General features: G+C 38.0%; 1 protein-coding gene across 2 annotated transcripts in view; it reads left to right on the forward strand.

The window, feature by feature from the left end:
• TOX (thymocyte selection associated high mobility group box) overlaps window positions 1-25,830 on the forward strand; it is a 307,625-nt gene that overhangs the window by 251,657 nt on the left and 30,138 nt on the right. For both annotated transcript variants that reach the window (XM_037167525.2, XM_053661042.1), the window contains exons 4-5: window positions 11,011-11,292; window positions 23,431-23,661. In XM_037167525.2, the coding sequence (XP_037023420.2) occupies window positions 11,011-11,292; window positions 23,431-23,661 (513 nt within the window). The remainder of the gene's footprint in view (window positions 1-11,010; window positions 11,293-23,430; window positions 23,662-25,830) is intronic.

Raw genomic sequence — 25,830 nt, forward strand, 5'->3', positions numbered from 1 at the left:
TAATTTCATGGTTCAATGCACAGTCAGTAAAGATTTAAATAATTCAGAAAGAAAGCCTATTCTCTTTCTTTATTAGAGGTTTCAGTGAGGCAAATTCTTTGACATTTAATAGGTTTTTAACCCTTTTAATAACTTTTTTATAATGAAATTTATTGGCAGTTGTTTTAAAGAAAGGGTTATTATATTAGCATGAATAGCAGTCAGTAGTTTTTATGATTAGTTTTGAGACCTTGACCTTCTGTGACTCAAAGTGAATAAAAGCATAAATGAGTGAATAATGTTAACAGTGAGTAAGTTACGGATACCCAGAAATATAGAGACTATGTAGAACTACTGTCATTGCATTATCTAACATGGTATAAAATTTTGGCAGACAAATATTTAAATTTTTAATTGTTTTAAAGAAGCTTAAGGTCACTTACAGAGTTAGATACTTTAAAGGAACTAAAAGACATTATAATTTTCCTAGACTGATTTTAGCAAGTTATTAATACTATCCCCAATGGAAGAGGTTTTCTAGCCTTTTTCTATCATAGTTTCATGCTATTTTAATGTTTTATGTTATATTATTTAAAAGATTATTGAAACATTTCCATAATAAAATACTTATTTAAAATTGTACTTTTTTCCAGTCCCCAGTAAGTTGGGAGCAACAAATATTCTGCTCAAGAAAGCTCTCTTGCCCAAGCAGAATATCAGGTTTTAATTTTGCTTCTTGAGTTGTACTTTTAAGTGAATGTCATGTGTATCTGATGATTTAAGACCCTCTAAATAAACTCCAGTACCATGTTTCTGAACAGATGTTAAGAAGTCAGTATTCCAATTGACATCTCCACTTTTACCAACATCACATTAGCATTCCAGTGGAGAGTATAAAATTCAGTTAAATTTTCAGGTTTAAATATAGTATAAAGAATCATTTCAGCATACTTGTGATGCCATAAATATACAGAGCTAGTTCTCATAGGTAAACCACAAGCCCTCATAGGCCATGTCGCATACCATTTCCCAATTTTCTTCACACCCATCCTTCCAGTCCATTCTTTTTGTTTCAATACACACATTCTTTTGAAAGCGTTCTGAAAATAAGACCCATTATTCAGTCCCCTCCCTGGGCACACCAAAGCAGAGGAGATGTGAACAGACATTAGCATGTTTGAATACACTTTAATATAAGATTATAGCCCCGTGGGCAAAGCACAGCCTACACTTTGTAGTGCAGAAGCAAAAGACATAATTTATACAAAAAGGGGGAGGGGGCTTCATTGACTCTAATCATAACAGCTTGACCAGGGGTCGAACCTGCCACATTTTGGTCCATGAGACAATCAATGCTCCAACTAACTGAGCCACTCATCCGGGGCTCAAGCCCTTTAAAATAAAACAGAGCTTTCAGTCCATGAGGCTTCGTGTCCTGCCATTAACTGAAATTATGAAAGATGACCCTCATCAATTAACAGTTGAGCCTGCCTGTTGCACATTTTTGTGTTTCCTTTATTGGAGCTGGGCACAGGAGCCCTTCCAAGGGCTGACAGAAGCACAGTGCCGAGCTCGGTAACATGGGTGTTGATGGTTTAACAGTAACAATAGGGGACAAATAGTGTTGGCATGAAGCCATCAGAAATGAGGTGCTTCGATGTGAGTAAAAAGCATCTTTCCAACTGTGTGATTAAAAGGCATAACTATACCCCATAAGCTTCTGGCCCTCATTGTGATCCAAAGGAGAGGTTATGTGTACAGAGTTGACGGCAGAGCATGGTGTACTATGAACTGGAATACCGCTTACGCATTAAATTTCTTGAACTTTGTATCTATTAGTTAGCCTATTATTAACCACCATCAGAGAGCTATTAAAATCCACGTTATAAGTTCAACCTTTATCTGATCTAAATGTATTATCGCACAGTGAAACCCTGTGCTCTGTGCCATAAGCTGCCCAGCTTATCCCAGGGAAGGTCTCTACTAACAAGTGCTTCAGGCTGCCAGAGTGCATGGTCACAACTACTCCATGCCTCACTGTGAGCTAGAACTGGCCAGGGAAAGAGACTCAAGGACGACAACAAATGATAAACAGCAGCCTCTCCCACAAAAGGTAATACATATAAGCAACAACCACAAAAATAAGTTTACAGTTTATAAAACATCTTCTTTGTCACTATCCTAGTTAATCCTCACCATCACACTTTAGAGCAAGCATTTATGGTCAGTATATTTGTCTCATATTCATCCCCTTAAACCTTATCACTGTCCCACAAACTGCATCTCTTATGTTACCTGTTCTCCCCCCACTAGACAGTGAGTTGCATAAGGGCAAGGATTTCAGTGTGCTTGGGCACATGCCTTACTGGGTACCTGGAGCAGTGCCTGGAACATAATAGGCCCTCAATAAATATTTGCTGTTGAAAACTTGTCACCACTCTTTACAGTGGCTGGGAAAGTCAGATACCGCATTTTAAAAAAGAGCTAACCAGATGAGATCGTGAGCTGGGTTCTGTCCACTCTAGGGCACTACCTCCCGTCTAGCAAAAGGAAGGAATCAAAATTAATGGTATAAAATTGCTTTTTCAGTTATGCTTATCAAAATGAATCCAGATGCATACACTAGGGCAACTAAGATGCCTCTTCCCAGGGGATGTGACCAGGAGTAGAAGCTGAGTTTGGTCCAGGAGGGACCAGCGCCTGACAAGGACACTGAGGACATTGGGAGATGGGTTTCCTCTCTCCCTCCGTGACTTTCTGATGTCGTTCAGTGTCTGATCTTCGGTTCATTCCTCCGAGGCTATGTATAATTTTAATTAATTACATTAAAGATTGATCAAATGATCTCTAGCCAGTGTAATTTTTAGCCATGAGTTTTTAAACTCTCAATGGCATTTTCTTCTAACATATAAAATCTCCTGAATGGTAGGAGTCCCCCATTCATAAGAAAGGCCACCATGAAGGACAGGCCACAGTTTGAAGGAGGAGGAGAACCAGGCATTATTGAAGTTTCTGTGAGCATAAGATTTGGGGTTTGGAGGTGGTTTTAATCTTCTCCAAAAATGGTGGTTCTAGAGCGTGCTGTGCCCTCTCATTGGGCAACTGTCTGGTGAATCACGCTCCAGAGTTCTTGCTCTCCTGCAATGATTAGTTGTATAATGACGATTTGCCCTGACCAGACTACAAATACTCCATTTTAGTGTGTTGTCAATAAATTTGAGCCCTAGGTGTTCATATAGTCTTTTGGAAAAACGTAGATTACAAATGTTAACATCAATAACAATTTTGTTTTTGGAACTTTACAATCGAAATCAAGTTATCCTGACCCAATATTGAGGATAAAAAGACACTTTCATAAAAATGTCTAATCTTTCTTTTGAACCTCATTTTTCGTAATCTTTAAAAAATATAGCACATGCTTTGCATATGTATTTTCAGTATTTCCTCTCTTTTGACATTAATTATCAAATCTTCAGTATCAGAAGCCTAAGAGCAAAAAAAGTGAAAATTTATTTAAAGTACACATTTTAAAATAATAAATAGATCACACAAGATTATGTAGAAACAATTTATTTGATGTGTTTGGACAACGAATAATTTAGTTTGCTCTTGGTAATACATTTAGGAAAACAATAAATAAAAATTGATTATTAAATTACCCATGCATTTGTTCTGGTATATACATTTACATATTAATTGAATTCCTGGCAAAATATGCAATCAAATTGGGGAATTAAATAATATCCACATTTACATTCTCCTCATAGCCCCTTAGAGTGCATTAGTCCTAAGAAAAATTGAACTGCTTAGCCTTCCTGGCCTGATTAACCATGCAAGGCTAAATGGACTACCAAAAGCAAGGCTCAGAAGTCTTTATTTAGATGCTAAGGACAGTGTGTGTTAAATAGTGTGTACAAAAGGAACCAAGAGTAAGCAGTTGTCACAGCCTGAGCCAGCAGGGTCTCCTCCTGGCCCCGGGGAAAGCACTCAACAGCAAAGGGTGTCAAATGCTGACAGACAGGAGTAAATGGAAGGGCTTCAGAGATTCCTCGCGTTCTCTTGTTCCTACTGCACCTGGCAAACTTCCAGGCCTTGCCTGCAAGGCCCACAGAAAGCAGCAGCTGGCGACACACATTAGCAAATAAGGCCTCAGGCCTCCCCATGTTCCAGGCTCTGTTCACCAACTGCTATTCACTCAAACAGCTGGATCAGAGTGAGCCAAGATGTCGTTAGGGTTTTATGTGTACAACTGTTTTGATATGATTGTCTGCTAGAGGCAGAGATAATGATAGCTTTCAAGGCTCACATGTTGGACTGGGAAGGATGCTGATATTTGAAAAAAGAAGACAGACCCTGGAAAGATTGTGAAACACGCAGCTTTCAATACTGAAATGCAGGCCCTTACTTGTTCTGGTGCCATTCAAGTGAGCAGTTTTAACACTCTTTAGTCGCTAATACAATTAATGTTGTTCCGAGGATTTTTTTTGTGGGGGGGGGGGTAGGATGGAGGGAGAGAGGGGAGAATGTTATAGTTACTTATTTTGAAAAATAACCCAGGAGCCCTGGCCAGTAGGGCTCAGTCAGTTGAACCATCATCCTTTAACCGAAAGTTTGCAGGTTCAGGGCACATACAGGAGGCAACTGAATGATTCTTCTTTCACACATCAATGTTTCTCTCTCTCCTTCTCTGCCTTTCTCTGTCTCTAAAACCAATGGGAAAAAAATGTCCTCAGGTGAGAATTTAAAGAAAAAAACCACAATGAGCTACCTGGGTACTTTTTGCTTTTTCAAAGAAAGTCCAAGAAAAATAAAGGCCAACGCATGCTGAAACATTTATCAGAGTGCCTAGGGTTTCGCCCATGCGGGCTGTCCTCAACCTGGAGTCCTCATCCCTGTAGGTAGTTGGGTGAGGGAAGAAAGGAACGTGGTGTCTGCATTAAACCATGGATGACCAGGCGATCATGAGGGAGAACATGTACTCTCTGCTTGGTTCCTAATTGATTTAACTGAGCTTTTGCTTTTCACTCATCAGAATGGAGTTTCAAAGAAATGCAAACTTTTCTCTTTATTACTATAATCTTCCTCCATTGTTTTAATTGACATTTTTAGTCCTCATAATTATAGAATAATATTAGTACTCAATAGAAATCTGTAAAATCTAAGAAAACTCTTCTGGCTTTCAGAAAGAAATAAAATCTAGCACACATGTTCCACAGGTTGAATTTCCCTGATAGGGAGATGCATACTAAGAGCCATTCAACACCAAAATGCCAGTGACATGCAGGACTGTTAACTAAGAAAAAAATGCAGTTCACTGCACTTGAAATCAACAAAATGAGAAGTACATACATTAGAAAGTCCCGCTGGAGACATCTGAGTCCTGGGAATTTAGCAAAAGTAGTTTCCATAAGATCAAGGATTTGTAACACTGTGCATGGGAAGCTAGGGTCATCAATCCTAATGGTACCTGCCTTCAGCATCTATTCAGTGTAACTCAAGGGATATGTGTTTAGTACCTACAATGTGCTAAGATCTGCGCTAGATACTAGGGCTACAATGGTCAATAAATAGATTCTATCCCTACTTTTTTGAGTTGATAATCTGTTAGGCTATATCAGTTAAGACTGGGTTCAGCTGCATATAATAGACAACCTGAAATGACACTGATTCTACAAAATATAAGCATTTACTTCCCTCTCCCACTGAAGACTTCCACAGCAGGTAGACTGACCCAGCTCTCCTGGCTCCGTGATAGTCAGACCCTCAAGCACCTTGTGCCTGCAGTGTCCTAAGGTCCAAGACATTCCCCAAACTCTAATCACACTCATGTATTTTCCAGCAGAGAGGAACAAAGGAAGGTGAACCTTTTCCTTTAAGGAGATTTCTTAGATGTACCACACAGCACTTTCACTTACATGTCATTATCCAAAACTTGGTCCTATGGCCATTCAAAGTTACAAGGGAAGTGCTCTCTGTTAGCTAGCTTCTTGGCTAGATGACTAAATACTGGAGGCCTGTCCCTCAGGACAAAAGTATAATGAATGTCGGAAGTTACAGCTTGAGGTTTCTGCCATAAAGGGAAATAGACATTATTCACATCTTCTTTTCATCTCGTGACTAATGCTAGGTTAAGTTCACAGAAAAAAAAGAAAAATCATCACACTGGTTAAAGTTTGTTCATACTTGTAGCATTTCTGTCTTCATTTATATAATGACTCAGCAACTATTTTTGAATACTTGAAATGTCTAATTTAATCAGGAATACTGCCTAGAAAGTACATACACTTTAGACTAAGGAACTGAAAAATAGTGTCTCAATAAGAAAGCACAAAAAAAAATGCTTTGGTAGTTCAGATAGAGAGGTTCTTAAAGTTTTATCAATAAGTTGGTTTTTTAAATGTGACTTATTAAAACACATTTAGGGTTTGGGTATATAAGTATTGAGGAAAGAACACAAATATATAAAAATAATCATAATTCATTTCTGCTTTAATCTCTGTTGGTAGAATGATCTAAGATAATGTAACCTCTCCCATTCTCCAAAAACTTGTGCCAAACAGTCATTCTTATAGCTAAATAATGTCATTTACTGCCTCAAAGAAGAATAAAAAGGCTCAATAGGTAAAAATACTCTGCAAACCACAAATCACTGAGCAAAGTAAGGTTTTTTAAACTGATTTTTCAAATTTCAGACAGCAAGATGCTTAGAATGTGAATGCTAAAAGAACGTAATAGTCAAAGACACACATTTAAGGGGCCCAGGAAAAGAAAAGCAATTAATTGGGTTTGGCTGAACAATAAAGTATGTAAAGAACAGTTCCAGAAATCAGGTTTATGTGGAATTTTCAGTGGCATGCTGGAGAGATTACATTTAATTTGGTAGGCAGGTATCACTGGGAAGTTTTTGAGTCTACAGCACATGAAGATTAATTCTGCTGTTCTCTTCAGAGCGGAAATGAAGAGATTCCTTTTAGTTAAGCAGCACTGTAGGTTGAGAGGTAATGAAGGCCTCAAATACATGAATGGGTGTGCAAATGAAGGGAAGGGGAGATGGGAGGGATATTTCAGAGCAGACTCAATGGAACTCACAAGAGTTTGAAAGAAAAGCAAAGAATAAAAAGTTCCTAAAACACTTTGAGTAGAGGTGACTTGGAGAATGAAGGTGTCATCACCAAAATTGGACGCAGTACACAAAGTAGGTCTGAGAAAGTAAGCATTGTTCATGCTGCCAGCAGAGCCGATACACAAGTAGTTGTCCAGCAGGCAGTTTCAGAGCCAGACCTGGGGTGTGGGTCCTAACTGTATATTGTGATGTAAAGCTTTCCCCACTAACAGAACCATGGTGAATCTTGGCTAAGTGGAAGAAATGTGAATCAGAAACAGAGTGTTAGGGAACCAGGGGTGGGAAGTTGTGGGAGGAAGAGAGGCCAGTGGAAGAGTTGTGAAGAACCAGAGAAAACAGCAGTTGTTATTAAGCATGACTTATGTGAATTATTTACAGTAAGTTGAAAATATGAGAGGTTAATAGGAAATAATATTTTGCGAGTTGAGGCTGTATATTTGACATTAAGTTCTGGAATCAATCAAAATCTTTAATAGAAGGATGCCAGTAATCGAAACATTTGCTTATCCCTTCATGAGCTAATTATTCTTATTTGTCAGTAATCAGACTCTATCCAGTTTGATTTCCCCTGTATTATCCATTTAGCAGTGATTAATACTGAACTGATTCCTATGAAAGCAAGGTAAAATGAAAATACTCCTCCTAATTCACGAATGTCGCTGTAAGTGTTAAGATCTGACTATGTCTAAGTACATCTGCGACCTAAAAGAGGAGTATGCTTTCTAATTTTTGATCATCACCCTCTAAACAGGAAAACTGTTTTTTGATCTGGTGTTAGAGCTGCTGTCCAAATGGCCTGACACCATTGGTGACAAGCTGTTGTCAACTAATAGTGAGGCTGTTGGAAAGAGCTGCCCTGTTGAGTTCCTCACTGTCCCTACCCAAACTGATTATTCTTTTGTGATAACCTGAGGACATGTCCATTGACTTTTTAGAGAGAGGGAAGGGAGAGAAACATCTATGTGGGAGATGTTTCTTCCATACAATCCTGTCCAGGGATCACACCCGCAACCTATGTATGTGCCTTGACTGGGGTTTGAACCCAAAACCTTTTGGTGTACAGACAACTGAGCCACCTGCCCAGGGCCCGAATTGATTCTTTACCCCCTTTGCCATGCCTACCTCCTTCTACTAATTGTACAAAGGCAGGGACACAAATTTTAGTATGCCAAGATCTACCAGCAACACTAATCTTTGTATTTTATTTATTTATTTTTAAAGAGAGGGGAAGGGAGGGAGAACTAGAGCAAGGAAAGCATTGATGTGACGCAGAAACGTCAACTGGTTGCTTCACGTACCTGCCCCAGTGCAGTACCTGCACTGACCCCGCAGCCCAGGCGAGTGCCTAGACCAAGGATGGAGCTGGCAACCTTTTGCCTTTGGAGACTGTGCCAAACCAACTGAGGCACACCAGTCAGGGCTGCCCACAGCACTCATTCACATGAGAAGGCCATCAGAAAGGTTACAGAATGATGGAAGAGATAGGTGCTATAAAGTGAAACTGTTTTAGACGTTTGAAGACCCTTGGTGGTTGTCCTAAATCTGGAAACCACATGTAACTTAATTTAAAAATCGTCCTCTCTGATACCATGTTAAAAACCATGATATTTCTGGAAGATTAAGAAGTGAGCTTCAAATGGATGTTATAAACTGTTTATGCTTTGTAGTTCGAGGAGAAATACTGTCATTTAGCTACACAATTTTGGAAAGATAATTTAGTTAAAATATGGTTTTGCTAATAAGCATTTTTAATTTACAGGACAATGAAAATGTGTTCGCCTATAATACATATGTTTGAACACGTGCGTTAGTGCTTCGTTTAGTGCAGTGTTGAGAGGAGCCGCCCTGGACAGGACAGTGCCCACGTGGCTGTCCACGGCTCTGTGCTCACAGACAGAGGGCCGTTCCACAGAGTCTGAAGAAAAACGGAACAGAACTTCAGGGCATGAGAGAGTCAGCCTCAACAGAGATTTAGTGTATACTGCCTCTTCTGTGTCCTGATTTAAATGGCACAACTTTAAGGGTGTCTGTGAAAGCTAGTGTTGTTTCATATGGAAGGTCGGCTTATAGAAGTTACGGGAACAGCTAAGAAGGAAAAATAGCTAGTTTAGTAAAAGTGAGTGGCAGTGACACAGAGGGACTGGGTAAAAATCATTTTGGGTAGACAACATTGGACAAGGTGTTTCTGATTATTTTTAGTGAACTATAACTCTGTCTGTGGGACACCTGAAACATTAAATCAGCTGCTTAACACAGTAGGATGTATCAAAGACGGGAACTTAGGGATACAGATTTTACCTCCAACTCTGTGGCATGGGGAAGTCATGTATCTTCTCTGAGCTTTATTCATTCGTATTTATTTATCTACAAACATTCAACAAGCTAGTACTGTGCCTCCCCTAAGATTCCCCTTCCATAGCCTGAGAAAATGTCACTAAGGGCCTCTTAACAACTTCTTAATGAGGGACTTCCTAAAAAGGAGAATCATGAGCTACTTTTGAAGGATTGGAAGAATATAGTTTAAGTTAGGGGAACAAAATGTTGATTTGGACCAGAAAAGCCCCAGGTATGAAACCATGAGCCATCGTAAGCCCTCACCAAGAAGAGCCAGATTCTAGGATACCCAGAACTGAGTCTGAAGATGAAGCCCAGTGAGAGCGGGAAAGGCCTGAAGGGGCAACACTGACTCACAGAGGCCTCATGGTGGAGACAGTCACCCCGACAGAGGCAGACAGACACCTCTGGTCACAGCTTCAGTTTCACATGGAGCTAACTAGGTTGGTAAAATGACTAGAGGCCATTGGTAGAACGTGATTTTATTACCAAAAGAGAAAAAAACTCTGTGACTAAGTTATTTCATTGACCTTTACAGTATTTCTGTGTCATGATATTTGCAGACAAGTAATTACTAGGCATTCTGACACCATGTGGGCTTTAAAAAAAAATGAAACTGAGAGAGATAACATTATTAACTTTATTTTTTTAGTTCCAAAATGTAACTTTAACCACGTATCCTTTCACTGTTTTTCTTTTTTCCATCTTTTTTCCTTTTGCTCTTTTTTATTTTATAAATTGAGAACTGTATAAAATCTCCAAGCCCCCTCAGAATGAAAAAAACAGAGCTGCTTCTATAAGCACCACAAAACATCCCCCATTATTTTAAGTTTGAAAATGCCAGAGAAATGTTAAATGAAATCCACCATGCTCCTTTTTTACAACACATTTGACCTCTAGGTACGTTAAGAGCTTCATCCTCCAATGCTTTTAATTCTAATCCTTGCAGAGATGAAATTCATTGCTTGAATTACAAGAGTGAGTCTCATTAAGGCTAAAAAGCAGTGACCCAGATAGCATAATGGATTCATATGGTGACCTTGCAACTTTAGAAATTCACTTTCAAATCTGACTGTGCAGTCAGACCCTTTCAATAGTCAGTTAATCAATTGGTTAATACCAACCTGTGAGAGTTCTGAGACTGGAAGTTAGTAGATCATTCTGGTCAATATTCACTATATAGAGTTAAACTGAGAACCACAGTTCACTCCCAGAACCTTTCTTAAATAATCCCAATGAAGGAAAGGGTTTCATAAATTGCTGTGAAAGCTGCGATCACAATAATCATATAGTTTTGAAACCAATACCATAAATATCTATTAATGGTATCTTTCTGTTTGATTAGTAAAGACTGAATTCTCAAATTCTACTCTTTGGTAACAGGTGACAGCACCTTTTACAGGCATCCATACTATTAGAATTCCTCCACTCTGGCAAGTTGAGGAGGTGGAAGAGTATATAGTTCAGCAGCACAGCCTACAGAATTTTTAGTCTAAGGAATATTTTTTAATTTTTTCCCAGAAACAGGTTAACATGTTTGTGAAAAATGATTCCTGTCCTTTTTTGTTCCGTAGATGCAAGATATACGGAACCCAGAAGGAACTCAATACAGCTCCCATCCTCAGATGGCAGCCATGAGACCCCGGGGTCAGCCTGCAGATATCAGGCAGCAGCCAGGAATGATGCAGCATGGGCAGCTGACCACCATCAACCAGTCCCAGCTGAGTGCTCAGCTTGGGCTGAACATGGGAGGAAGCAGCGTGCCCCACAACTCACCGTCTCCACCTGGAAGCAAGTCTGCAACTCCATCCCCATCCAGTTCCGTGCATGAAGATGAAGGCGATGAGTCTTCTAAGGTACGGCTGGGTTATTTTTAGGACCTATCTGAAATGCTTGTTAACTGAGAAAGTATTCTTTGGCATTTTTCTGGACCTGTGGTGGGTGCAGGTTTATGTCAGCCAAAATAAGAAATGTTGGTGGGGGATGTACTTTCTTGATGAAGCATGAGGTTATAAGTTGAGTGAATTAAATCATGTTGTTCAATTGCATTTTTAAGTCCCTAATAAATCCTTTAAATACAGATGTAGTAAGTGTAAACGTAAGTTGTGCCCACAAAATACAGGGTCTTCATAGTGAGTAAGGGAGAATAAGTGTAACAGCAACATCCAGAATCAAGCTGAATTCACCACTCATTCAAAAATAGTCAATTTCAGTTTAACCATTTTGATTCAAAAAGGCAACATCCCTGGGGTCCAATGATGGCTCTATGTGTGTGTGTGTACACGCTTCTGTGTGAGAAAGGGGGAGAGAGAGAGATTAATAGTTATATAAAACCTGTGAGATCACCTGACCCAACCACTTCATATTAAGAATGAGGAAGGTAAGGAGCACAGATATTAGATGACTCCCTTCCCAGAGAGAAGCCTGGGTGTTTTGTGCTTCTCTGTTGTTAACCCCACTCCAGTATATTTGTTTGACTGGCTGTCTGTCTATCCTTGTCACAGTAAGTTGTCTGCACAGGAATATGCAACTTGAAATGTCCTTGGATCGAAAAATTAACTGCTGAATTCTTTAAAGTATTCAAAGTAGCTTTTTAAAATAACACCATGAAACCAAGTGCATTTTCACCCCAAAATTCAAAATTATCTTTAGTGCCCCACTTATCAATGAAGCATCTTTCCTATTTGTCCCAGTGAGGACTCTTGTGCCCAGTTATTCACATGTATACTTCTAGTTCCTTCTCTTTTTAAAAATATTATTAATGAATTTTCACTTGTGTCGGCCCTCTGATTTCTTTTCACTTTTGTGAGAATTCTCTTTTTGAGAAATTAAACTTGTCAGCATGTTACCAAAGACAGGACTGTGGGATTCTAATCTGCTTTATGTGGTTAACTTTCCAATGGCTACACAAATTTTTTAAATATCTGGAAATATAATGAATTATAGATTTATTTAGTCCAATAACAAATACAAGGCTGCTATATTGGCAATATTTTATCATTTTTAGTATTCTTCATGTTCTGGTATTTGGGGTGGGGGGAGCCTTAGTGCTGAAAGAACTGCCCTCCCAGAGCTAACTAATTCCTAGACACCCGTGAGCAACACTTTAATGAACAAACCAAGCAATCCAGAGTCCCCATTCCCAACCATCTCCTCTATCAAACTCGCACATAATTTTCCTAAGAAAAACGTGTATTATTCCATTGGTATTCAATAGCCAATGAGTACCTGGACCTAAATGTGCACATCAGGAATTCGTTTGTGACCAGTGATTTAGATACTGGAATATGCGTGGATGATTCAAGTCAGTTTCCTAAACGTGGGTGATATGTGCTATATTGCTGGGGGGAAAATATACTCCACTCGTGGTAAAGATTATTTGCCCAACTGGACCATATCTTTTTAAGTATCCATTGCTAGAATTTCAGAGAATTAATGTGAAATTACAGCATCTTCTGACAATAAAGTTTATGCAGAATTATTCTTATACATAACATTTTCCACACTCTTCGACCTAAATTAGTAGACGTCTGAGAAGAAATTAAAAATTCCTGGAATTAGCATTCACAGATTCTGCCCTTTTCTGTTGGCCACAAATAGTCCATATCTTATCATTTGCTGAGGCATGAATTTGTATGTTATGAGCTTCCAAGCCTGTATGAATGTTTGCCAGTGAGTAGCCTGTTCAAGCATTCAACATCCACATCTCAATAACTTACATGGTATAGCATTAATGCTATATGTGGAGCATTATATGGTATAAACTCTATTCTGTAGTGGTATGTTCTTGAATTAGTGATGTGTGAAGGCTTAGGGATGGATTTCTCAAAAATGCTCTGATCAAAATGGCTTTTTGTCTGTACAGGTGTTCTCAAGTTCATGTTTAGTTTAAGTACATTTTCCATCCCAAGAATATCCACCCTCCCATTCCCACTCCACATACTGTTCTTCACTCTAATTCTAATATAAAATTCTCCTTACCAATTTATTTAACTTATATTTATTAAATGGCTAAAAAAATTTATCTAACAAAAATTCTCAAGCATTCTTCATCATAGTTAAAGATTAAAATGGGATTTTTCCTTCATATGTGAGGAGGATTTACGTGGAGTATTGTGTTGAGACAGCTCCATTTAAATGTGGAATAACATTAAGTCAAAAGGGTCATTTAAAATCATTTCCACCAAGAGAATTAAAAAAAGAATATTTACTCTCACACCAGAAAAAGAAGTCTGTACAGCTTCCTTCTTAACACTTCATGCTCTCTTAAGCAGTTACATATTAATTCCAGTTTATCTAATTGAACAATTAAATGAAATAAGTTTGTTTTGATAGAGAAATACTGTAAATACATCAGTAAAATAAATTATTATCTTATACACACGACCCATGGTTCTGATTGCTCTGGAGCTGCTGACAGCCTAAAGTCATAAAGTAGACATACAGTAAAAATGTCAAAGACATATAAACTTGGGGAACTGGTGTCTCTATGCCTGGAATCCAGTACTTGTAATACAACAGACACTTTAAGGCATTTAAAGTATCTGGCATTACAACCGTCATTTTAGCACATTTTCCTTTTAAGGAAATAATGATCTAAGAATCACAATTTATATCTTTCCATTCTTTTAATTTCAACTTTTCTGCTTAAAATATCCTTAAGTTTTGTACGTGTCTCATAAGTAGCATATGGTTAGATCATCTTTATTGTTAAATGAGATGAACCTCATTTACATTAACGTAAATGCTAAAATATTGGAGTGCTTTCTCCATTAAGTGTGTTGCTTTCAATCTGTCCCACATATGTCCTGTGATTGGTTTTTCTTTCTTACCTTCTTTAACACTGTTTTGATTTTGTTCATTCTATAATTTCCTATTTTTAAGAGTGGAAATGTTACATGTTTTCTGTTCATTGAGTGTCTAACTAACCCTGACACACAAATCCGTAAGAGTCTAACATTGATCGATATCTCTACCCTTCTTATATTCCTTTAATTCCAAACACTCTCCTTCCAATTTGTACTGGAGCAGTGATTGCTGTTGTTCAGTTTAATTATAATTTAATTAACTCCTATAATTTAATCAACTCACAAAACATTATTTATTATTTTTAGTCTCTTTCTTTGGGTTTATTCACATATTCATTATTTTTTCATCTGACCTCATTTTCTGTATGCCTTTACATTTGTTTTCATGAAGATCCCTTGGGAGCATAAATACCTAATAAGTACTTTTATTAGATACAGAACTTTAGACTGACAGTGATTCTCTTCTATTATTATGAAGATAATATATTACTCCACTGAATCCTGAGTTTCAATATTGCTTTTGAGGATTCTACTGCATTATTGTTTTCCTTTGAAAGAATATGCATTTCCTCTCTGACTAGTTCTAAAATCTCTTGCCTTTGTTGTCCTTCAGCTTCACTGCGATGTGTGTGGGTTTCTTTAAATTTGTCCTGAATTTAAATATTTCTCTTTTTTATCAGTTTTCAGCCATTTTTTGTTTTTTTTAGATATTTCCTCTTGCTGTTCTCGCTCCCCTCCATCCTACAATCCTGATAAGATATATGCTAGGCTTTCTCGTCCTATTCCCTGTAACTTGTTGTTTTTATATTTTCCATTTCCTTGCCCCTCAGTATTACATTCTGATTAACTTATTTAAATCCATTTCCCAGTTCATAGTAATTCTTTTTTCAACAATACCCAATTCGAAATTGATCTATTGAGGTTTTAATTATAATTATTTGGTATTGTGGGTTTTATTTGGTTCTTTGTTAAATACATTTGGACTTTTTTTAGTTGCTTGCTCTTTTTTTCATACATTTCATCTCTTTTGTTTCTTTAAACATTTCCTAATTCCAATACATGAAGCCTTTGGGGGATCTGATTCTACTCTCTATTGATGCTGCTGGCTCTTGGTTTTAACGCCTTGCTTGATATTACATTTTTGTTTTTGAAATGATAGCTAATGTTAATTAGAACTTTATGAGACTTCCATTAGATCTGATTTGAAAGCAGAATCCTTTACCCATGATTTGTTTGCTTCTGCCAAGCATTTTGGACCATCAGAGTCTAGAACCACACTTGGCTTAAAGCTTTTCAAAATGCCCAAATAGTGCACAGTCGGGGTAAATCTATACACACGCTGGCTGCCGTGTGTAGGCTGCCACAAGCGATGTTTCCCCTCTTCATTCAGTATCATCCTTGCAGCCCCTGGGAAGTCACATGCAAGAGAAATCATTTTATTCCCCTCTTTACCTGAGACTCCAATTCTTTCCCACTCTGACTATAATAGGGACCCTCCTGCTAAAAATCCCATCTTTGGTAAGCAGTGGGTTTTGTCACTGTACCTTTGACTCAATTTCACCAGGTATAGCAACTGTCTTCAAGATGATTTCTCCCTGTTCCTGCTTTCACTTACTGTTGGCTTTTAAAAGTTTCTTACTGATGTGCTAGTGCCTCAATTGTGAGCTTAGCCATACTGGAGAGAAGAGAGGTTTTTTTTCTCAAAGGCAAAAGAATAAGTCACTGGATCAACAAGTAAACAAACCTTTAGAAAGGACTTTTTATTTACCACTCTTCTAAAGACTAGAAGATTCCTGAACTAAAGTAAAAATGCTAAGTAGGCAAGTCTCTATAAACGTTAAATGAAATCAGATAGTGTTGGAACCAAATGTGAAGTCACATTATCTACAATAGGACAGAATATTTAAAATTGTAACTTCAAAATCGGGTATTTTCCACACTATACTATGTTTATTATGCAACTGTTCAACACTTTGCATGATATTATATGCATGATACTTTTAAAGAATTCCTTGTATCCCAGAAATTGAAAAAATATATATCCCTTGTTTATCAAAAAAAAAAGTTTCCCATTGGTTAAGGCTGAGCCTCATAAACTAGTTCTGGGAAAAATAATAAAATTTAGTCGAATAGTCAGTTAGTACTTTATTTCAAATAGTAGTTCCTAAAATTCATTCAAGTATCTATTAAGATAGTATTTTCAAGGTATGTTTGTTCTGAGATGATTCATACCCTAGTTTATTGAGCATATATGGTTAATTCATGAAATAAAAATAAAGCAAGTCTAAACATAGACACCAGGCATTTTACCCAGTGGGACTTCATCTCAATAGCTGTGTGTTCTTTGTGTGGCAAGAGAAACTCTCCACCAAGAACACCAAGAAGTGAAACATAGCAGCCCAGGAGGGAAAATTTAGATAAGACCAGTGAACCCAGCAAAACTCATAAATATAACTAGTAGATGTATATAATTGCAATCAACTTTTTTCCTCACTTTAAAGTGATGTTTCTGGACACCAGCCCAAATTTCTTATCTCACATAAATCTACTGAGCGTCTTTCCTAAACTCATCCTAAAACAATACACATCTATGTTTGACAGAATCAAGGATTTTATAAAAATGAAATAGCTTTACAAACTGTGATACAAACACAATGCCCCACTCTTGTGAGTCATTTCAAAAGTATAGCTTTCATATACGCTTTCCTATCATTGATGTTTTGAGTCATTGAATGTACTGTTTTTATTAATGATAATAATAGACCCAATTGTTAAATGAAACAAGTATCACAGCCTTGCCAATTTCACAGTAGCTAGATGACTTACTTTCCATGCTTATTTGAAATTATTGTCATAAGGGGATTTTAGATGGTATAGTTTAGGGAAAAAAGAGAGAACAGATTTAAGCAGCAAAATTTTTTACTTACAGAAACAGTATCATCACAAAAAGTACTGCAATGTGCCCTGTTTCTATGGTGAAGATTTTATAATATTTACTTTCAATGATAAGAGTTATAAGTGGAGTTCTATGTTGTTTGTTCAGCCTATTATGCAGATGGTGCTTGATTAAAATCTATTTTAAACTACAGCGATTACTGCAAGATAGTGTGCATTAAACAGCTCTCCCAGCCTCCATTACAGGCTGTGGGACTGCTGCAGTTTATTTTAAATATGCCTATAGACGTTTCCAACTTCTCCAGGGACATTTCAATATCAGTGATTCTCTTTCCCTGAGAATCTTAACTCCCACTCTGTAGTCTTAAGAAGTATTATCTAAACAGCACTGTTAACACATGCTTTTTTAAAGTGAAAAATTATTGTTTTCTTGTGATAAATAAGTTAAATACATCACTATAATTAAGCAATAAAACATAAAAGGTGACTTACCCAAAGCCTAAGGATACCTCTAGGGGTTTCAGAAGTAAATCTATATCTACAAGTTACCCAAAGTACATGCCTCTGTGTAGAGCTTAAGTGGAGGTAATATTTTTATCTATTTGTTTATGAATTTTTTTGTTTATGTGTTAATTGTGAAATAAGTCTGTGGATGATCAGGATTACGGTTAGGGCCTCATCCTAGATGTGTTCTTAATTGCTGTGATTTTCGTACAACTTTCATATGTGTTTTCAAATGCCCTTTGCTTTGTAATTCTGCGCCTTTGCGCAGTGCTGTAGAATAAAGGAGTAGAAACATGTGCTAATCCATTGCATGTAAGACACCATAGTGATGCTGTGAGGATGCAGAGATTCACGGGATCCGGTCATATATTTGCATTTCATGGTTTATTCTCTAAAGTTCATTATGTTGGAATTAAATTTAACTCTCCAATCTTGGAACCCTAGTAACTTTATAAACACTGTACTCTAAAACAATGCCTAATCGACAATGTGGTACTGCCTAATACAGTAGCCACTAATCATGTGTGACAGTTTACACTTAAATCTAATTAAAAATTAAATAAATTTAAAAAACCGGTTCCTCAGCTGCACTCGCCAAATGTGCTCTGCAGCCACATGTGGCTAATGGCGACCCTTTCCAGACAGCACAGAGAACATTTCCATCTTTCCAGAAAATTCTATGAGACAGTGCTAGTGTAGACTTTAGAAGTCAAGGCTTAGAAAATTAGGACATAAAATGATATGCTTTCATCTACCTAAGTAAGAATTCAGGATCCAGACAACACTCAAAACTAAGGTCCAGGGACATATTACAAATCCATTTAGCTAATTTTTCCACCGCGATCATATCCATCATCATTGTGTTCATTCCAAATAGTTAGTGGTCAGAAAAGCCAGGTATCTTTCATTATGCAACCCATTACTAGCATGTAAGTGGATCCAAATTACAGCTACATTTCTTTCTTCAGGGAGGCTTTGCATATGAACAATGACCATGTGTTTTGCAAATATGCGATGGAACCACTTCCAGAAAGTAGGCCTTGCGTGTTCCAAGTTTATTATAGAGTTGAAAACAGCAGCTCACTCCTGTACCCTCCCAAACAAAAGACAAATGCAAAATAAAAACAAGACCCCCACAGATCAGAAGGTAATACCCAGGGGTCAAGAGGCAGATGGCCTCTCCCTTCATAACCCTGCCCATGCACTTGGATACATTAGGCACCAAACCACAGCAGGGAGCTTTCATTCCATCACAGCGCATCCCAAAGTGAAAGCAAAGATAGTGTGCAAACCCAATGAGTTTTTATTAGAGGAACATTGAGCAATGGAATAAATGCACATTTTATTTTTTATAAAACAGACATCTTTTCATACATAGTTTTTCTTTTTCTTTTTTTCATCTTATATTAGCCTTTGATGAGAGGCAGGGGATTATCTTAAATCATACATAGTTCATTTCTATGAGGGAAATTCTATCATTGGTCAGAATATTATGATCTAAGAATATAGTTTTAGTGGTCAGGTTTAATTAGGAAGGAGAGGCCATGAATCTTGAAAAATGAATATTTTATGTATGTTTTTAGGTTGATCCTCTCGGATTTCAGTTTTCTTTGGTGGCAGATAATTCAAACTGAGGTTCACAGGCATAGGTAAAGTGAGGGTATATCAATATTCCCTTGCTTTCAGGAATGACAGAAGAAAAAGTGATGTAATGTTATAAAACTGGCTGGTAGTCTGGCCATAATGGGATAACACCAGCAGCTTAGTACCACCCTGGCACCCAACCAGAGATACAGCAGGAGCTCCAGGGTGGTGCTCCATATGCATAAATGGTATCTCCTGAACCTTGAAAATGTCGAGGTGGAGTCATGAAACTCTCAGATTGAGCCCCACAGGACAAACAAGGAACATAGGGAAAGTGTCCAGACAATGAACTAAATCAACTGGTTGCATGGAATTTTTTAGTTTCCTACAGGGTTGACATGCATTGCCTCCAAATGAGTTTGTATCTTCATACCCTTGACATGTAAACCTTCTTCTTACTGGCAGTAACAGGTTCTCCTGCTTCCTCAGATCATCCCCAGAAAGTAGGACCACGGTGTCAAATACAAAAGGGTAATTGTCCTTTTACAGCCAACATCACATCCAGGAGACCTAAAACTTGCACCATGCTATCTGAACACAACTTTAAAAATGAAAGGATAGAGATCTGCAGTTCAAACACAATTCTGAGCAGTGGAGAAATTATTTAAATAATTTGGGGAAATCTTTCAGTAAGAACATAGGCATTGAGTCAAAGTAAATTCACCTCCTTGATTGACATTTGATTGTTTTCCCCAAAAATTGTCATAATTTACAATCATGGAGATTTTCATGTGTCTGGTCATTCATTTTTTAATTAAATTTTAAAATGAGTCCAGGTAATTTAAACATTCATTTCTCTATACTTTGTTTCCTATTTCTAAATATTTTTATTCCTTCATGAAACATGAGCTCCAATATCATGATCACTTCATTTTTAATTTTCTTCCCTGTGGACTTTCTCGTAGTTTTTAAATTTTTCTTTTTAATAAACATTTTATTGTTATAAATACAGGAATGGTCATGTTTACAAATTTGGAAATTATAAAAAGGTAAAGAAGAAAATCATAAAGTCTCAGCCTTGTAACCCCAGGAAATGACTATTCACGTGTCAAATTCTTTTAAATAACCTATCCGTGTTTCCAGTCTTCCCACATACTGTTGTAAAATACTGACCTAAATCAGTGAGGCTGGAGTTTCTGTCACAGAAACCATTTGTGCTTTGATTCATTCATTCTTCAAATTGCATTCTTGTTTTATTATTATTTTTATTACTATTATAACAAATCTTAGGCACTCACTGTGTGTCAAGAAAGATGGTAAGTGCCAGTGAGCAATGCCAGCTGCAGGCCTGCCCTCATGGTGCTTACACTGCACTGTAGGATGAGAGAAGATCCACCTACATAAATCAGAGTATAACTACAAGTTTGATATGAGCTATGAAGGGAAATGGAACCATTGGAAGAGAAGGGGCTGATGGTGAGAAATCAAGTCAGGGGAACACTAAAAGTCCTTTCGATTTAGCAGCATGGTCCTTGGTGACTTCATTGAGAGTTTAGAGATGAGAAGGCATGTTGAAGTGAGCTGCAGAGGCTGCTTGCAGCCAGCCCAGACAATGGCTCTGAGGAGTGCGGTTGTGAGGAAAAGAAAGACAAAACTAACTGTAGCCTTGAGGCAAAGGGAAAGTTCACTTGTTTGGTTTGTTTCTTAAATATTTAAAAGCCAGTTGGAGAAGGAGAGTTGAAGGGTGTGACTGAGGTGAGCATCTCCAACTCCTGGACTCTGATTTAATACTTGTAAAGACAGCCTGGGCATGAGGGTATTATTATTAGAAAGTTTCCCTGATGATTCTAGTGTGCAGCCATATTTGAGAATCACTGTTTTAGGTCATATTTGCCTGCATGTTTGCTTTAGAGCTATTAGATCAGTTTGCCCTGTATCGACAGTCTCAACACGCCAGTCCTCTGACAGCGTTACATGGGACCAACCATGTCACAGGCTCACCTCTCAGATCCTTCCTAGGGAAGTTATCTTCCCATGTCAATCTACGTTAGTTTGTCGGCTCAATTCAGAGCATCCCATCTCCACAGGGACATTGATCTGCTTCCATAGACAAATTAAAAATGATCATCTTTTAAATATCTCTCTCACTAAAGGCAGAGAATTCACTTAGTTTTTTCTTTTCTTATCTCTTTTTGGTTCTTGGACATATCTTTTAAACTGTGACCATATGGCATCACAAATGAATATTAAGGTCATTTTTTTCCATTCATTCAGTGAATTTCGTAGACATTTCTACTATGTCATAATTAACATTTTAATATTATTTTAAAGTTTGAAATATCATAGAATATCATGCATACTCTCTCACAAAATGATGCATCAACAGGTTTGCAGTAAAAGAAACAGAGGCGCAGAGAATTTATGTAGTTTGTCTAAGACAGCACACCAAAAATAGTGAAGAAGGGCGTGAGTGTAGAGCCCCAGATGCCATATCCACTGGCCTGTCCAGATGTCACTCTTCCTCTTCAACAGTGGCAGTTATTTTATGCAAATTACCCCGCTTAATTTACCTAGCAATTTATCTGAGGAAACTATATATTACATTATGTTTGCAGAGGAGGAAAGGCAATAGCAATAACAGCAAGAGAAGGAGAGGGTGCAGAGTGTCCCATGACACTGGTGTCTCTTGTGCCTGGGCCTTCGTGGGAGGGGCATGTGGGAAGAGGACTCCTGCGGAAACATCACTGCTTGATATTCATGTAGCTTTATGTCGTTTTAGAGGTAGAAATAAACCCTATCCAGAATCTCGAATTCTATGGATAAAGTGGCATCACACATAATTAGTTAAGATCAAAGTTAATATTCAAATGCCTATGTCTTAAGTACATTGTGTGTTTTTTCTAATTGCATCATGGTAACAATTCAAATCATCCAAATACTTGAGGACAATGGGAAAAAAGACGATCCATATTTATTTTTGAACTTTATTTTTATTGTTTACACTATTACAGATATTCCCATTTTTCCCCCTTCGCCTGCCTCCACCCAGCTCCCAGTCTCCCACCTTCCTTCCGGTCATGTCCACATTGCAGTCTGTGTCTATGAATGATTCATACCTGCTCTTTGGCTGATCCCTTCACCTTCTTTCATGCAGTTCCCCCTACTCCCCCTGACAGCTGTCAGTCTATTCCATGTGTCCATGCCTCTGTTTCTAACAATAAAGTCTATTTTTAAATTGAGTGTAAAGCTAAGGTATTCTAGAAATATTAGATTCTGGATTTTAGACTCTTGTTTCCAAAATTTTATTGGCCAATATGGCAGCCACTAGCCACATGTAGCTATTTAAATTGAAAATGATTAAAATTATGTGTAGAAATGGGAGGGAGGTAAAGAGAGCTGGGGGGTGGGTTGAGATGGGGGTAAAAAGGTAGAAAACTGCACTTGAACAACAATTAAAATAAAATAAATTTTAAATTTTTTAAAAGAATTTTTAAAAGAAAATGATTAAAATTAAATAAAATTGAAAACTTTGTTTCTTGTTCACGTTAGCTGCCATTTCACATACTCACTAGTGATGTGTGGCTAGTGGCCGCCATGTTGAATTGTGCAGATTGTACAACTTTACTGTCACTGCGGGAGGCTCCACTGGGCATCGCTGCCCCATGCCCAGGTCATGCCGCTCTCTGAACCATGAGCACTGCCTTCTACAGACCTAAGTGCAACGTTGATAGCTGTTCCACTTCATTTATTGGGTGTGCTGCCCATTATGGTTTCAAAGTCATAATTAGGAACCAAAGGATAAACTCAGAAGAGAACAAGTTGGATTGTTCCTGCAGTGAGGCCACTGCAGAAGGGACTGGCAGCACGATGCTACTTATCACTAAGTTTCCTGAACAAGAAAAAGAAAAAGAGAGTTTGGGGATCGTATTTAATAGATAATAACATTGTAAAAAGAATCAGAATTATTACTTTAAAGCTACTTAAATTAGGCAGAAGAGGGATGAACATGAAAACTATGGGAAACACAAAGTTTTACCTGAAAAACAGCAATAGCAACAAAATGAAGTGTCCCTTTGGAATACCTATGTCTGTGTGACGTGTATGGATGACTACATCTGTGTAAGTCTTAAAGGGGAACAACAATATGGCTTGTCCCCAAATTTTCTTAGTTCCTTTATAACTCTAATTTTACTTTTATTTCAGATCAATGGTGGAGAGAAGCGACCTGCCTCTGACATGGGGAAAAAACCAAAAACCCCCAAAAAGAAGAAGAAGAAGGATCCTAATGAGCCCCAGAAGCCTGTGTCTGCCTATGCGTTGTTTTTCCGTGATACTCAGGCCGCCATCAAGGGCCAAAATCCAAATGCTACCTTCGGTGAAGTCTCTAAAATTGTGGCTTCAATGTGGGATGGTTTAGGTGAAGAGCAAAAGCAGGTAAGAAAAGATGTGAAATAGAGTGGGAATCACCATGATTTGAGAAAGTGTACGCACTCCAAAGAAATGGCTTCTGAGGCCGTTGGGTGAGTTCTTCGGTTACAAGAACTAAGGCTGGACTGCACCCCATCCGAGCCAGACTGCAGGCGACTTTGTCTTCCACAGAACTGTATACTCCTTTACTGCTCCTCTATAAATAGCATGCTAGTCCTTTGTTTCAAAGTTTATAGAGTGTAGTTACTTTTGGAAGGACTTTTACATATCCCAGCCAGGATTACATCATTCCTGAATGCTGCCAATGTGATCATAAAAACCTAACAAAATACTAAAAGTATTTTGAAAACTGTCCACACCTCTCTTCAGTACTTACTACTTGCCCTTTTGTCATCGGAACCCTCTTTGCTAAGTGAACCTCAAGTTTAATGGCTTCTGCCCTTGGCCATTCCCTAAGGACTATAAAGGAATGTTATTGAAGCCCACATACACCCTATTTCTGTGCTGTGTTAAACGGGACCAGATGCCTGTTTACTCCCTTCTCTGGTGGATTGCCGTGATGTGCCGAAAGACCTTGCTTAGGGAGGGCCACCTGAGACACTTTGCATCTCAGCCCAGAAGGGCTCAAGGAGGATGGGAATCGTGGAGAGAGCAAATGTTCCGTATGTCATGTAGCCCGCTTCAACAAGCAACAGCAATCACTTATTTCTAAACCAGGGATTAGAGTGCCATTGTCACCACCTGGAATTTCATTGTCACAAAGAAAAAATTAGCTTTATCATTATAGTTATTGAAAGGATTATGTGAATGCAGCTTTAGCTGTTACAGAACACTGAACTGCATTAATAATGTATTACTTCTGTACTTCAGTCCTGATAGAAACATTTACCTTTCTTCATCAAGTCCAAGGAAGTACATTAGAAACAGAAAATTGCAAACCTATACACATCCAGAAGTACCAATATATTGTGGATATGTATCTACATCTATAATTTATATAGTGGTTTATACTTTTAAGAACACTATCATATGATTTATCTCATTTGTTCTGCTCAATAGTTGTAGATACTTTAATCCAAACTTTGCAGATTATGAAATGGGGCCAGATAGTTAAATTCATTCACTTACTCATTTTGCAAATATTTACTGAGTATTTAGTATGTGCCCCAGGCACTGTTCTACAGACTGGGGATATAGCAGGGAGCAAGACAGAGTCCCTATTCTGTCGAACGATTTGTCTAAGATTATATAACTGATACATCAAATTACTGTGACTAGGACTTATCACTGAACGTATAGTTCTTTTCTAACAAATGCTTCGAAATCAACTATAGTTGTAATAATAAAACCAGTGGCTAGAGAAACATAGTCTGCCTCCCCCCTTTTCCCAACCGCCCTTTTCCATAAACCAAAACCAAATTTTACAGTTGTAAATCTCTATACATTTTCTCATGCCCTTTTCAATAGACATACCCCTGAAGCCTTCTCTGTGCAATCAATTAAAATACCCATTTAACTATTAAGAGAGCATGACACTGTGTTTTGTGATTCTGTCAAAAACCTAATATATCGTACTTGTTTCAGGATTTTAGAATGGGTTTCTATGCTAACTCAGATCAATTTTCCCTCACAGTCCCAAAGCTGAGGGGTAGCTCCCAACTGATGTTGGCCATTCGTGGTAAAATTGCACAGTGACTTCACTCAGTAGAATATCGCTAAATGAGAAGCTCATTGCACATGGACCAGGAATCCCAACCCCACCCCTGTTTTCTGGACATTGTGATTGGAATGCTCGGAGCTCCACCCATGATGCCACACTCCAGGACACGCCTCTCTCTGCTTTGATCATTTGTGTGTGTTCTTGGATGGGCTTCAGAGATGTCAACTCTTTTGCTTTGTGGGATACAGTTTTGCAGAGGAGACATCCAGAAAGTGATTGCCCTCCCTAAAGAGTACGGGCAGCTCCTCTTCATTAGAGGACATGCATTTCCCTCTGAGACTCAGCCTCTCTTCCCTTCTCCCTGACTCAGCAACTGAGTGAGGAGTATCACTCCAAGACTCATCTGTCCTCTCTTAGCTTCTACCTTGTCAAAGTTTTATTTCAGGGATCCTCAACTGTCTGTACTACCAGCCATCTGACTACTCCTTATTGGTCTTTCTGACCCCAGATAGGTG

Source organism: Artibeus jamaicensis, unplaced genomic scaffold (genome assembly GCF_021234435.1).
Source record: "Artibeus jamaicensis isolate MK-2021 breed Jamaican fruit bat unplaced genomic scaffold, CSHL_Jam_final scaffold_916, whole genome shotgun sequence".
Classification (NCBI taxonomy): Eukaryota; Metazoa; Chordata; class Mammalia; order Chiroptera; family Phyllostomidae; genus Artibeus; species Artibeus jamaicensis.